The 13,345-nt window shown below is 37.6% G+C and overlaps 1 protein-coding gene across 2 annotated transcripts in view; it reads right to left on the bottom strand.

Annotated features, from left to right (window-relative positions):
• LOC127632789 (inactive N-acetylated-alpha-linked acidic dipeptidase-like protein 2) overlaps window positions 1-13,345 on the bottom strand; it is a 373,182-nt gene that overhangs the window by 182,185 nt on the left and 177,652 nt on the right. Inside the window, exon 4 of one of the 2 annotated variants that reach the window (XM_052111561.1) lies at window positions 10,601-10,720. The exons of the other annotated variant lie outside the window; for it this stretch is intronic. Coding sequence (XP_051967521.1) covers window positions 10,601-10,720 — 120 coding nt within the window. The remainder of the gene's footprint in view (window positions 1-10,600; window positions 10,721-13,345) is intronic. 2 annotated transcript variants of the gene reach the window in all.

Below are 13,345 nucleotides of genomic sequence, written 5' to 3'. Positions count from 1 at the left end.
CCCATTTGGTGTGAAGGCAGATGCACCATTGGGTATTGTGCAAATGAAACTCCCCAGCACCTGACATCCATATGAAAAGCCAGCCAGAGCCATCTCCCCGGGATAAATATAAACAAGCTTGTAATATGCGGAAAATTAGGCTTGGCCTTTTTAATTTCAATATGAGATTCTTCACAGATAGCAATCAACACCTTGTAGGAGTTTTTGTTGCTTGGGAGCTGACAATAAAGCCATGGATAATCCCTCTAGCTAAATGCCAACAAGAGCCAACACCTTGTCCTTCACAGTGGAGCACATTTAAACATACAGCACTTGACATTTACTTACAGTCACCAATACACACAGCCTCTAAGATAGGATAAGATGAAATGCTTTGAGTGGCCAATGATCTACAAGCGACACACATCTAGAGTGGCAATTCTTTGAAAGATTGTTTAATATGTTTATGTTTTTAGTAGGACTGGTGTGTTTTAATTTATTACAATTAAATCCTTTCATGTTGATTTTTGCATTATTGTTCTTGTCAAACCTTATCTGACAGTACAGAATTATTTGTTAAAGAAAATAAAAAAAATGAGGTAACATCAATATTAAGTAGTTTTATTTGTCAGAAATAATCTTTATTATGACTGAATCAATGCTAAACCAACCAAATTAATTTGTAATGGTCAGATCAGGTACAAATATGTTGGTTCAACAATGTAGAGCTGTCGTTAATGACGTTATTCAGGGGGTGTAGTAATAACTTCTGCATAGATCGAATGAATATAAAATTATGACAGCACATTTACATGAACAGAAAAAGTGTTTATTGTGAAATAAACGCTTAAGACACAAAATATACATTTACATTTATATGCACTTTGTACGTGGTTTACTCTTTACTACAGTATACAATCTGTTCAATCAGTAGGCCAAATCAGTTCCACAGCGAAGTTATTTCTCCACGACGCGGCTGTAAATAACGAACATGGCATCTGAGGACTACTTCTGTTATTTCCAGTTCCCCTTCTGTCACTCACTCTAAGTTGTGTCAGTGTAGTGACACTAGGGGGTCGCTCTTGGGAGCCCCAAACACCTCCAATCTTTGAGAAAACGCCAATGAGAATTGGCGAGTGGAATTTGCATGCCACTCCCCCGGACATACGAGAACAATTGTGATAGTAACGCTGGAAGATAGTTTCACAATGAATTTCCAATAAAAATAACTGAGCACCACAACTTCAACTCTTTCAAAGCTCTCAGAGTGGATGTTGAAGTCTTTGAAAGGAATTGGGTAAAGGGGTGATAAGTCTGAATAGAACACACCCCAGTTGCAGCAAAATCAATGACGTCGGAGCCACAAACTAACAAGGAACTTTGATTCTAACAAAAGGTGGTAGTTGCAACTACATAAATCCGCGATGCTGTTTGTGAATGTTTGTTGGAACTACTGTTCCAGGAAATATCAAATCATTTCAATAAGTTGGTAATGATGAAACTTGTGACCACAGTTCACTAACGATGCTTTTGGGAAATGCATCTCTGTTTTGGAACAATATGATTGTGAGTCAAAGATGAGAACTTGTGAATATTGCTTAGACCCAAACTAATTCCTTCTATACATATTAAAATATTGCATACAAGGATACAACCATATTGCAGGTTTTAAATGAATGCTTATCTGCCCCATAAATCTATAGATTCAGCCAGTACATATATACATTATATATATATATATATATATATATATACTTACAAGTCTTGCTTCAAGAGGTAATTTTGAGGGCTGACATTTCAGTAGACACAGAAAAAGGAGATAAAAGATGGTTCTTCTTATCTTATCTTCTCATCTGTAGTTGATTTACTCAGGAGGCATTTGCAAAATATACAGTAAATTATTGAAATTTTTTAATTCATATATTTTTTATTTTCTCCCATTTTCTCCCCAATTTGGAATGCCCAATTCCCAATGCGCTCTAAGTCCTCATGATGGCATAGTGACTCACCTCAATCAAGGTGGAGGACGAATCTCATTTTCCTCCGTGTCTGAGACCATCAATCCATGCATCTTATCACTTGGTCGTGTGGAGGATCACGCTATTCTCCACGGCATCCACTCACAACTTACCACGTGCTCACCCAAGAGCAAAAACCCACATTATAGTGACCGCAAGGAGGTTAAACCAACGTGACTCTACCCACCCTAGCAACTGGGCCAATTGGTTGCTTAGAAAGCCTGACTGGAGTCACTCAGCACGCCCTGGATTTGAACTTGCGACTCCAGGTGTGGTAGTCAGCGTCTTTACTTGCTGAGCTGCCAACCCCCGCAAAATGTTTGAACTCTTAACTTTTTTACATTTCTCCATTTTCAGGGCAGGACAGAACCTTGCCAGCACCCTGGAAATATGCTGGGGAAAGTAGGGAGAACAGAATAGCAAATAGAACGACTAAAACAAAAACAAGACTGCAGTGTTGGAAAAACCTGTGTTCTCTGCCATTCACTTGTTAATTATTTTACCTAAGCTTTACCTTTAATTTGACAGCCTCTCAAGAATGTAAAATCCAAAACTTGCACTACACACACACACACACACACACACACACACACAAAAACTACAGCAAATATTTAATTACAGAATATTTTAAGATGAAACAACCATAATTTTTGCTATTCCATTTGGTGATCAAGTGGCACAGGAATTACACGCTTAATATACCACATAAACTGGCTTAAATATGCAATAAAAAATAAATACAAATAATATAACTTAGGGCCTAGCAAGAAGAAAGTATCTGGAAGTACCTGAAATATTGTTAAGGTATCCTGAAAAGCATAAAAGCATGAGCTATAATTCTTGCTTTAAGGCCCATTCACAACATTAATATAAATATAAGGATAACTGTAATGATAACTACAGCATATAAGTGTCCACACAAATGGACGAAAATGTTCTGCCTATTCTAAGCACGTGCTGCAGTTATGTACACAGTCAAGAAAATGGATGTAGATGAACTGCTACTGTTCCACGTTTTGCAAAGAAACCAAAAGAAAAACTGATGCATACAATTTCAAAGGAGACAAGACAATTTTGTGCACATTAGCGCTGGATACCTGAGGCAATTTTATGCCTTAATGCATTTTATCCATCTCTGTTAATGCAGAAAAATGCAGGAAAAAACATTGCCAGTTCTTGGGCATGAGTTTCTATTTCATTCGTGTGTGTAATAATAAGTGTCGATTTGGTTCTGGAATGTGTTATTTTGAAGATGAGTGCACATTGCGGCTCAAGCCCAGCAGGATGGATTTTGATTGGCTGTCAATGTTTTTAGCGTTCATCAGATGGAAAAAAAATGACTCCCAAGTAATCCCAAAAGATATGGTTCCTCTGTGTCATTAACGTTATAGTTGTGGTGTGAACTCCGCTATTCTCTTACAGTTAGAACGATTTTTAAAACTTTATGGTTATAGTTATCGTTAAAGTTATCATTCTTGGTGTTAATGGCCATTATTGTGAAAGGGGATTTAAAAAAGTACCCTATAAAAAAAATATATAAAATGGTTTATTCCAAAACAGCAAAATGCATGTGTGTCTTTGCTTTACAATCTACATTTAGAGCAAGTTGAGAGTGAACTTTGCAATTGCAGGAGCGTGTATTGTATCAGAGATGGTAGATTAGGCATCAGATCAAAAGTGTCATCATTCTCTGGACTAATTGTCTGAGGAGGAGCAGTCAAAAGGCTTGATCCTCGCAGACTGAGTGTAAGCACTCACTTTAAAGAAAATCGATAACTCTTCCCAAAAAAATGACAGACAAGAGTGCCTGGCACAGGAGTAGAATTCAAATAAAGAGTATAGCAGTTGCAAAGGTCAGTATTATATAAATACAGTCAGAACAACTGAAACTATGCCAATCAAATGTGCTAGCTAAGAGTCTTCCTCAGAGGAGGTTTGGTGAACTTTAAATTAGTATTGATGAAAAAGAACAAATGACAAAATCATTAATATATATATATATATATATATATATATATATATATATATATATATATATATATGGATGTATATGAGTATATGAGGTATAGATAAATGATCTCTTTAAGGCAGGTGTACCAAAAGCTGATTATTCAGCCAAATTTGAGTCGTAAGCTTCATTTTTGTAGTCGCTGGAGAGCTTTGTGTTGATTTGCTGATATGTTGCCATCTGTGATAGGGAATCAAATAAAAATGTGAGGCAGTTGTTTAGTCTGTCATCTCTTTTCCTTTCAGTGAGTGTGACAGACCTCTGACAGAAGGTGGTGTGATTTCTGCAGAACAGTTGAAGGGTGTGATACCACAACCAAAATCAAGATTTTTCTAGTCGGATAGTGGGATGCTGCTCAAGTGTGTTTGTGCTTGTTATAACATCTGTGTCAGAACTTTGCCAATGTCTCATATCTTTCATGAAGTTAGTGTGTTATTTATACAATTTGAATGAGATGAGATATTGTCACATAACCATTGGTGGCAAGCATTTATACAGACCTCACTGATGATGTACTTAATTTAATTATATGAGAAATGTACTGTTGCACTGTAAGTCATGGACACTTTCTGTTTTGCATTGCTATGTTTATGTTAAGACATGCAAATGTGAACTGAAATTCTAAAAAAATAAATTATGTAATGTAATGTCAAAAAGCCCTTCTTTGTTTTCAGTTTCTAAAAGCTTTTATCCCTGCATCTTTGAAGATGGAAGGCATACTGAGTACTTTACAGCAGAAATGTGGAGCCCCATGTATTTGGAATTGTGCTTATGAGGCATTTGAATTTGTCACAAATCGAATAAATAGATGAAATTAATAAGCTACTAAGTATGCTTTAAATTACATTAATTTCTTTTGGCTTAACAAGAATAAATGCATTTTGAAAATGTCATTATAATGATATATTAACATTCTAAAAAAATGGTCTCAGACACGGAAGAAAATGAGATTCGTCCTCCACCTTGATTGAGGTGAGTCACTATACCACCATGAGGACTTAGAGCGCATTGGGAATTGGGCATTCAAAAAAAAAATTCTAATTCAAAGTAATAACAGATCAGGTATGCACATTATAAAAAAAAAAAAAAAAAAAAATCAACCTATGAGAAAGGAGAACAAAGACAACAGTTGTCTTTCCCCAAGTTACCTGTTCATAATCTATCACCCACCACCTGTATTTTACCCACTAATAAATAGCAATTGAAGAGATACTCATTACGCTTATGATAGAAAAAAGCTAATGTCAATCACACACCTCTGTTTAAAGTAAACGGTCACACACCTCTGTTTAAAGTCTTAGTGGATGTTTCTACAGAGTTTACATTGTAGGTAATTGTAAAATATATGACTTGAGCTTTACCACATTTGTTTACTCGTTAATCACATATAACGATTTCCCAAACAGCTTGCGCAGCAGTTTAACTCCAAATTATAACCTGATTAAATTTCCAAAGAACTTCAATAATCATGATTATGAACTGGTCTAATGAGACTAAAGTCCAAATAATTTATTGAATCATTAATGAGCGACAAGCATTTATATGAATTGATTAAATTCATCCTCTTACAATGACAGATAATGGCAGACAATTGCTGATGATTAATTTGTAGTGGAAAACGTACAGCAATTCTTTTATGATGTCTAGACTGCACATATTATGGCAAAACTCAATTACAGTGCCTACAAGACAGCACTGTATTGATATTACCCAAACTTACTAGGGGTTGTTCTAAACCCCAAATCCACAAATTTGGACTGAATGTACAGACTCTATTTAAACTTTGTTTAGTAGGTAATTTCAGATATGCTAGTTTTTAGATATTTTACCTATTTTATAATTGAGATATTTAGATGTTTATAGCTGATTTAGAATTTTGTAAACTTTGTACAGATCAGTCACTATATATAGCAGTAACTTTATATAAATAATCTCCAACTGAGCTAAAGTGATTGAATATTCAGTATTTAAAATCACAAATAATAATAATAATATATATATAGCTGCAAGCAGCGATGGCGGGTCCAAGCACTATGGGTCAATTTCTACCCATTGGCTTTCGGAAAACAATGCATGATGAACACCGCAACAACTCAACATTTGAGTAAACTTTGACCCTAATCATACAAAGCTTAGATATGTGCTACCATTCCAGTTTGACTACAACACCATGTAATTTAATCTGTTGCCATGACAACACCATTAAAGATATCAAGGATCCCTTCACAATTTTCCATCAGCAGTGTTTTGACATTATTCTAAACAATTTTGCAGCAATTTGGGTAAATATAAGAGGACTATTTCAAAATCTGTTTTAAGTGTCACATTTTCTGCTGCCAGTTGGTGGTGCTATGACTGTGACCCACAATGGCCACGTCCTTGTGATCATCTCTCATTACCAAACATGTAGCTAAATTGTTATCGAAATCACACAATGCACGCATAAGATATGACAATGTTATTGACAAACGCATGTGTCCACTGTCAAGCTGGTTTATTTTTGTGTGCATAGCTTCCCAGCATGAATTGGATTAACACATCAACAAGGAGATTTCAGACAGGAATTCACTCATTTATTCCAATTAAAGATGGCTAAAGTTGACAAGATGATGAAAGCAAAAGGGTGATAAATGTGATGAAATGTGAAAAACCTTTAACAGAAACAATCGAACATTCCTTTAGATGAAATTATTAGCAAACAGAATTACTGTTCTCAATACTGGTATGACTTTAGGCTTAATAAGGTAATCTATTACATTTCCAATTTAACTGTAAATGTTTTAAGCCACATGAATGCATGTACACGTTAGAACCAGAATAAATTACATTCAGACTTTTTAACACTCAGCAATAACTTCTCATCATTGACATTACTATACTGTTCACCAATAAACAATAATTATTATTAATTTTTTCAAATGCAAATACAACAAACAATCAGCACTTGAAACAATAAGACATTAAATATTTAATGTATCAAACATAAACATCTACACTAGGACTCATGAATGGTCGGTCATGCTCTAAATTTAGCTTAGCAACTATCGTCATTTTGATGTTTGTAAGCAACCTTTAGATTCAACCAAACTAAAGCTATTAACATATTTCAAATCATCACCGGTTGCCACTCTGGAATTTGATGATGTATTCAGTTTAGCACACCATATTTGTGATGAATGTCAAAGTTTCATGGAAAGGCTTTTGTGTCAGCTGTGCCGCACACACACACACACACACACACACCCACAACCTGGTTGGATGGATTTCTCTTCTCATCCTTTTTGTGGTGTTGCTTCGCAGAGCGCACTGATTGGTTGAGAACTCAGCTTAGCTTTGTATCAGTTCTTTAATAGTTCTGCTTTGTTTGAATTTGGCTTCTTAATATCCTCAGTGTCTTAGCATAATGTTGTCTAAATGTAGTGGCAGTCTCATGAATCCCATAGGAGGAGTATTTAAAAGTACAGTTACTGCAATATTAAATAAAATCCAAAATTGCAGACTTCCTGTTGTGCTGACCTAATGACTATTATTATGAAAGCTCTCCAGCTTGATGAGAACTATGTACATACCTGTAAAGGGATTAATGGAAGGGATTAATTGAAAGGAGGCGAGAACTGGCTTGACGATATAAATAATAGTTTAATGAAGAACTAAACAAAAAGACAAACACTCAAAGGTGTCGGACAGCTGCCCTTAAATCTCTCTCTCTGTCCCACTGCAGTCTCCAGTCGGCATTTATCCCTCTCTGATACTTGATTAGCCTGATTAGGGGCCAGTTGTGTAGCATCATGACCCGGCCCTGTCACATTCTTCCCTTGTTCTCTCAGGCCGGGTAGCATTGAGTGTTTTGTTCATCATATCAGCAACAGAAATTAAATTGCATCCACTTTATTTACTACTTTTTAAAATGTTTTAATTTTAAAAGGTAAACAAAGCAACCTAATAATTTTCTGCTTTGGCCTACTAATATCTAAAAAAATATTTTACACAAAGAATTTGTATAAATGTAGTTTATTAGAAGTATTGGTATCATGATACTAGCCTAAAAGTACTTGGTATTGAATTGAAAAGAAAATAACTGGTATCGCCCATCCCTATGTCAAAGCGACAGCACTTTGGAAATTATAAAACAGCCGTTTGCAATCAGATTGGCGTGATTTCTTCGTAAAAAAGTTAATATCCACCAATAGCTGCTGCAGGTCAATTTTGTCTAATAGAGCATACGCGATAACACGACCAGTGAAATATCATAATTTATGTAAAATCCTAGATTTCCCGATGCAACGATCTGGTGAAATGTAAAGAAGCCCTAATCTCCAATATTCTGTGGGAAACAGGTTTCAATCTCCAATATTCTGTGGGAAACAGGTTTCAATCCCACAAACAGCACTTTTTGGACAGTTTCAGCGCAATTTGAGTGAAGCACCCATAGACAGCAGTTGTTTTCTGGGCAACCAAAAGAAACTGGAAGGAACGTTTGTTTTTAAACTGTAACTTCATCTATTGCCTACATGACCTGCCTGTCAAACCATTCCTAGAGATCTATTGGCAGGATTGGTCTAGGCAAATAGCCAATGCACATTATGTAATAGGCTCATTTGAGATGTCAAATGCCTTGCCTTGAAAGTAGACGAGAGTAGATGGCTGCAGTCAGGGGTGGAGTGAAATATGAGTGTGTCGGTCTGCGGGAGAGAGAGAGAGCGGTAAGGCTTGTCACCTGGTTTGTAATTACCTCCAACACCTGTGTCTTATTATAGTGATACGGAGAGAGACATTTAAGGAACGCCAAGTGTCGAGAGAGGGGGAGAGAGTTTCCAGAAAGCACGACAGACGAGAGAGTGCTCTAATAGCCCCCGATGCCACAATGAGCTATCAAGTCGGACAGTTCTCACTTCTCGTAGTGGATTAGCTGCTAAGAGATCAAATTTTGTAACATTTTAAAATATGCTTTTACTTTAATGTTCTAATTGCAAATTAGACTGCAGAAGATGTAATTTGAGTTGTCCTTTCTGCAGTCTGTAGCATGATGACATACAGGATAAAATCCACTACTTACTGGATGTTGTAACATGCATGCCCCTAAGTGGATTTTGGTAACGTAATGAACGTGAATGGAAACACAAATAGTTGACTCAATTTTGCTTCTACTCAACATTAAATAAATATGAGCCAGATCGAAAAAACAAATATGGTTTTATTTTAAAATGTGTTAATATTGAATGCATATAAAATGGTAACATCCCTTGGCTTGTTAAAAGATGATTGTTTCATTCTGAATATTTATACACCACTAAGTGCATAAAAAAAATGACAAAGCATTTTACACACATTAAATCTACTAATTGCTTATGAATTTATACTAATCACAAAATACATTTAGCTTTTAAACCTAAGATCACGTGATAAAAAAAAAATTAGCATGAGCGCTAAAAATACAAACAATTACTAGCGATGCACTGATACCACTTTTTCTCTTCCGATCAGATTCCGATATCAGAATCCCTGATATCCGATACCCTTGTTGTTTTTTTGCATAATCAGTTTAGAATATCTTTACATTATTGTATGGAACAAATCTCTAACTACACATTATTTCGATATAAATGTATAGCTTATTAAGAAACACTATTATTAACTAGTATACTGAACAATGTAGCAGCAAAATTAACAGTAATTCCAGTATAAGTCATCAGTAGAAAATCTTTATCTTTTTTTAAATTTCAAATTGTATCTGGACTTTAAAGGATTCAGATATCTTTTTTGTTACATTAGTTGTAAGATATCAGCAAATTTTTCATTCACATATTTATTTTTTTGGAACCCATTCAACTTAAATAGTATTATCATTTGTAAACAAATCATAATATATTAAAATAGTAATATATCTCAATCATGCACCTTTAACTTTTAAACCTCACATTTCTATTTTGACACTCTGAACTCTCCAGGAAGTCCTGTAAGGGTGTCTGTTTGTAGGCAAGTTCACAGTAGTTTAATTCGCTTCCTATTCAAACTCTAGTAAGAAAAAAAAAAAAAAAAAACACCAGAGCCGTTCTAAATGCATATCATAAGTGAACATGAATTGAGCATCTACATCTGAGTTGTCCGTGAGTAGCATTCAATATTGTGCACCGCTGTGAAAGCTAAAAATAGCTTTTTTAACAAAGTTTGGTGACTGTAGCTAAAATGGGATGTGTTAAAATGCCTCCCGAACATATCCATATTCTAGGTGGCAATACAGAGCCCTCCCAGTGCTTGGGCCTTAATAATCCTTAGAAGAACAATAGGGTTTCCGCACTTTCAGTGCTTAAGCCCTAGTGATAATAATAATCCTTAGAAGAACAATAGGGCCTACGCAATTTCAATGCTTGGGCCCTAATAATAATAATCCTTAGAAGAACAATAGGGCCTACGCACTCTCAGTGCTTGGGCCCTAATAATAATTACAATAATTTTCTTACTCAGTTTGTATGTCTAAATAGTCATTAGAAAAAGTAGTTTGTCCCATAGTCATAGGACTAAAATTAAACCTTTATATATATATATATATATGCAAACTCACACACACACACACACACACACACACACATTATACCTTGTATAGTAAAGGTGCTTGTCCAAGCTTCAGTAGTGCTATTTTGCTGGTGACATTTGTACTAGTTTGGACACGTCTCAAATCCTCTTGGCTTCCATACTGAACATCTACCACTTCTGCCTTAAAAAAAAAAAAAAGATATTATACAGCATTTACATTTTGTACTGTGTAGTGTCAGACTGAAGTGTAAAGAATAACAACCTCTGATGTATTAATTTGTTATTTGTAACTCACCCCATAGAACTTGTTGTGACATTCATTACAGATAGCATTGCAAGACATCTCAGGATGTATATAATGGGGGACAAGTACATAGAGTATGACAGCCAGCATATAATAAATCTTGCACAAATGCAGCATTGGTGTCAGTGCACTGAAAGAATTCAAGGCAGATGGCAGCTGAGGGTCGAGGCATCCCTTTGGCATTGAGTTTATACTTTTAAACCAGAATTCAGTTTATGAGTTTCAGTAAAGCAAATATGTCCGTATGGCGAGGGCTGATGCGGTGGGGTCAAATGAAATGCTATTTAAGGCCTGGAAACACAACATAGGAATGCGTTACAGTACCTGAGCTCATAGGGCCTGGGGGATACAAAACATGATTCTGAGCAGGGGTGTACATCTTGTTGGTATTGAGAAACTACGAGACCACGGAAAGTGAGATTTATCAATAATGTCTGTATTTGCATTATAAAAGTGTTATGTTTAACCCAAAAGAACAGGCATAAAATAGGGAATGAATGAGATTTGTACAGCGATTGTCATTAAGGTAATGAAATTAATGAGGGCATGCATTTTGGAGAACACATCGCCGCTCTAGACGAATGTTGGCTCCTTTCATGAGTCATCTCACCCCATGCGGCTCGGGCCAGCTAGAGAAAAATAACAATTGTTTTCACATCAACATGATAGAAGCGGAAAGAAATATCCACCCTTTAATTAAACATTGTTTTGAGGAGAATGTTAAATACCACCCCAATCATGCAGTGTCATTAGAGGCCAGTCAGAGAGAGAGGCGACATGCCCTCTATGAATAAAAATTATGCTCTTCAATGCTCAATAATTTTTTAATTTTACATTCCAAAACTAAGCGGCAGTAAAGCATTATTATAGTGAGGAACTATTGAAATTTCAAAGCAATAATAAATGCCCTTCTTCTGTCTAATCACACTTTTTGTAAATATTCATTTGAGATTACATTTCTAAATATGTTAACACACTAGATTTGATCTTTGTCAGGGTGCTGCAGAAACATTTCATCTCTGTTTCAGTTTACAGTTTTATATAACACAATCATTGTTAAATTAATACAAATAACCCCTCTAATCTGCAAAAAGAATAAAAGGAAACAGTGCTCACCTCTACAGTGTTTAATGAAGTGTATATAACCAAAGCAGAGAGGAGGCCCTGTTTCTCTCCAAACTCCATCACACAGCAGCTATGGGATCAAATCTCCCAAAACGTCCCATGTAGGGGAGAGCAGGGATATTTGATCTCTCTCTCTCTCTCTCTCTCTCTCTCTATCATTTTCTGAGTGAGTTTTCTCTCTTTTTTGTGATTTATATAGTGCTTTTCTTTTTGATTGTCCTTGTTTGTTTGATTTGGGTCGCGTGGGTTTTTTACCCCCTTGTGTCGCCATGGCGGACTCACGAGCTGGGTTTCTAAAGAATCTCAAGCGGCGTCACGGTGTTAAAGTGCCGTCGGCAGTTATTTATTACGAATTAGTGGAGAAGGGAATGGTTGTAAATAATCTACACCTGTTCTTCCGCTTTCAACACCCTCCAAAAAGATTACTTTGTCTAATATTCCCCTTATGTTTCTGATGATACACTAGTTAAGATCATGTCCCACTATGGAAATGTAACCCGCACAGTACTTCGTGACAGTACTCCCCCCACTATAACGGACAGCTCCTGACGGCCGTGCTCGGTTGCGAGGAGCGCAACCTCTGGGAAGTGGTGCTGGATGATCCCAACAAACAAAAAACCCTGAACAGACAACCCACAAAACACAAACAAAATTGAGGGCAGTCCAAGGGGCACCAGAGGGAAATGAGACAGTCCATGGGGTCAATGGCCAGTTTCAAGGCAAGGTCAGGGGGAACATAGCGGACAGGCGGGTGGTCGGGAGATCTAGGGGGCATCCAAAGGGCAGAGACTGGGTCAGGGGGTCTGGAAGGCGACTGGAGGACAGGGACTGGGTCCGGGGGTCTGGAAGGTGACCACCGGACAGGAATAGGGTCCGGAGGCCAGGGAAGAGGCAACAGGACAGGAAGGGGGTCAGGAAGTCCGGGCTGAGCCATGAAAGGCGGTGCCGTCAGAGGCGGCACTGTAGGCGGCTCTGGAGGTGGGGTTCTGCAAGGCTCTGGAGGTGGAGCCGAAGGAGGCTTTAGGGGCGAAGGCCTGGAAGACTCAGGAGGTGGAGCCAATGGAGGTGGCACCGTGGGAGGTCCCCGAGGCGACGACCTGGCAGGCTCTGTAGTCTCGGGGGGTAGAGCCATAGGAGGCCCGAGAGGCGGAGCCATAGAAAGCTCTAGAGTCTTTGGGAGCAGAGCCGTGAGGGGCTCGGGAGGTGGAGCCGTGGGAGGCTCTGGAGGGGGAGCCGTAGGAGGCTCGGGAGGCGGAGCCGTAGGAGGCTCGGGAGGCGGAGCCGTAGGAGGCTCCTGGAGTCTCTGGGAGTAGAGCCGTGAGAGGCTCGAGGGGAGGAGGAGCCCTGAAAGACTCGAGAGGGGAAGCCCTGAGAGGC

This window comes from Xyrauchen texanus, chromosome 39 (genome assembly GCF_025860055.1).
Source record: "Xyrauchen texanus isolate HMW12.3.18 chromosome 39, RBS_HiC_50CHRs, whole genome shotgun sequence".
Classification (NCBI taxonomy): domain Eukaryota; kingdom Metazoa; phylum Chordata; class Actinopteri; order Cypriniformes; family Catostomidae; genus Xyrauchen; species Xyrauchen texanus.
This window is presented reverse-complemented; position numbering and strand designations above follow the sequence as displayed.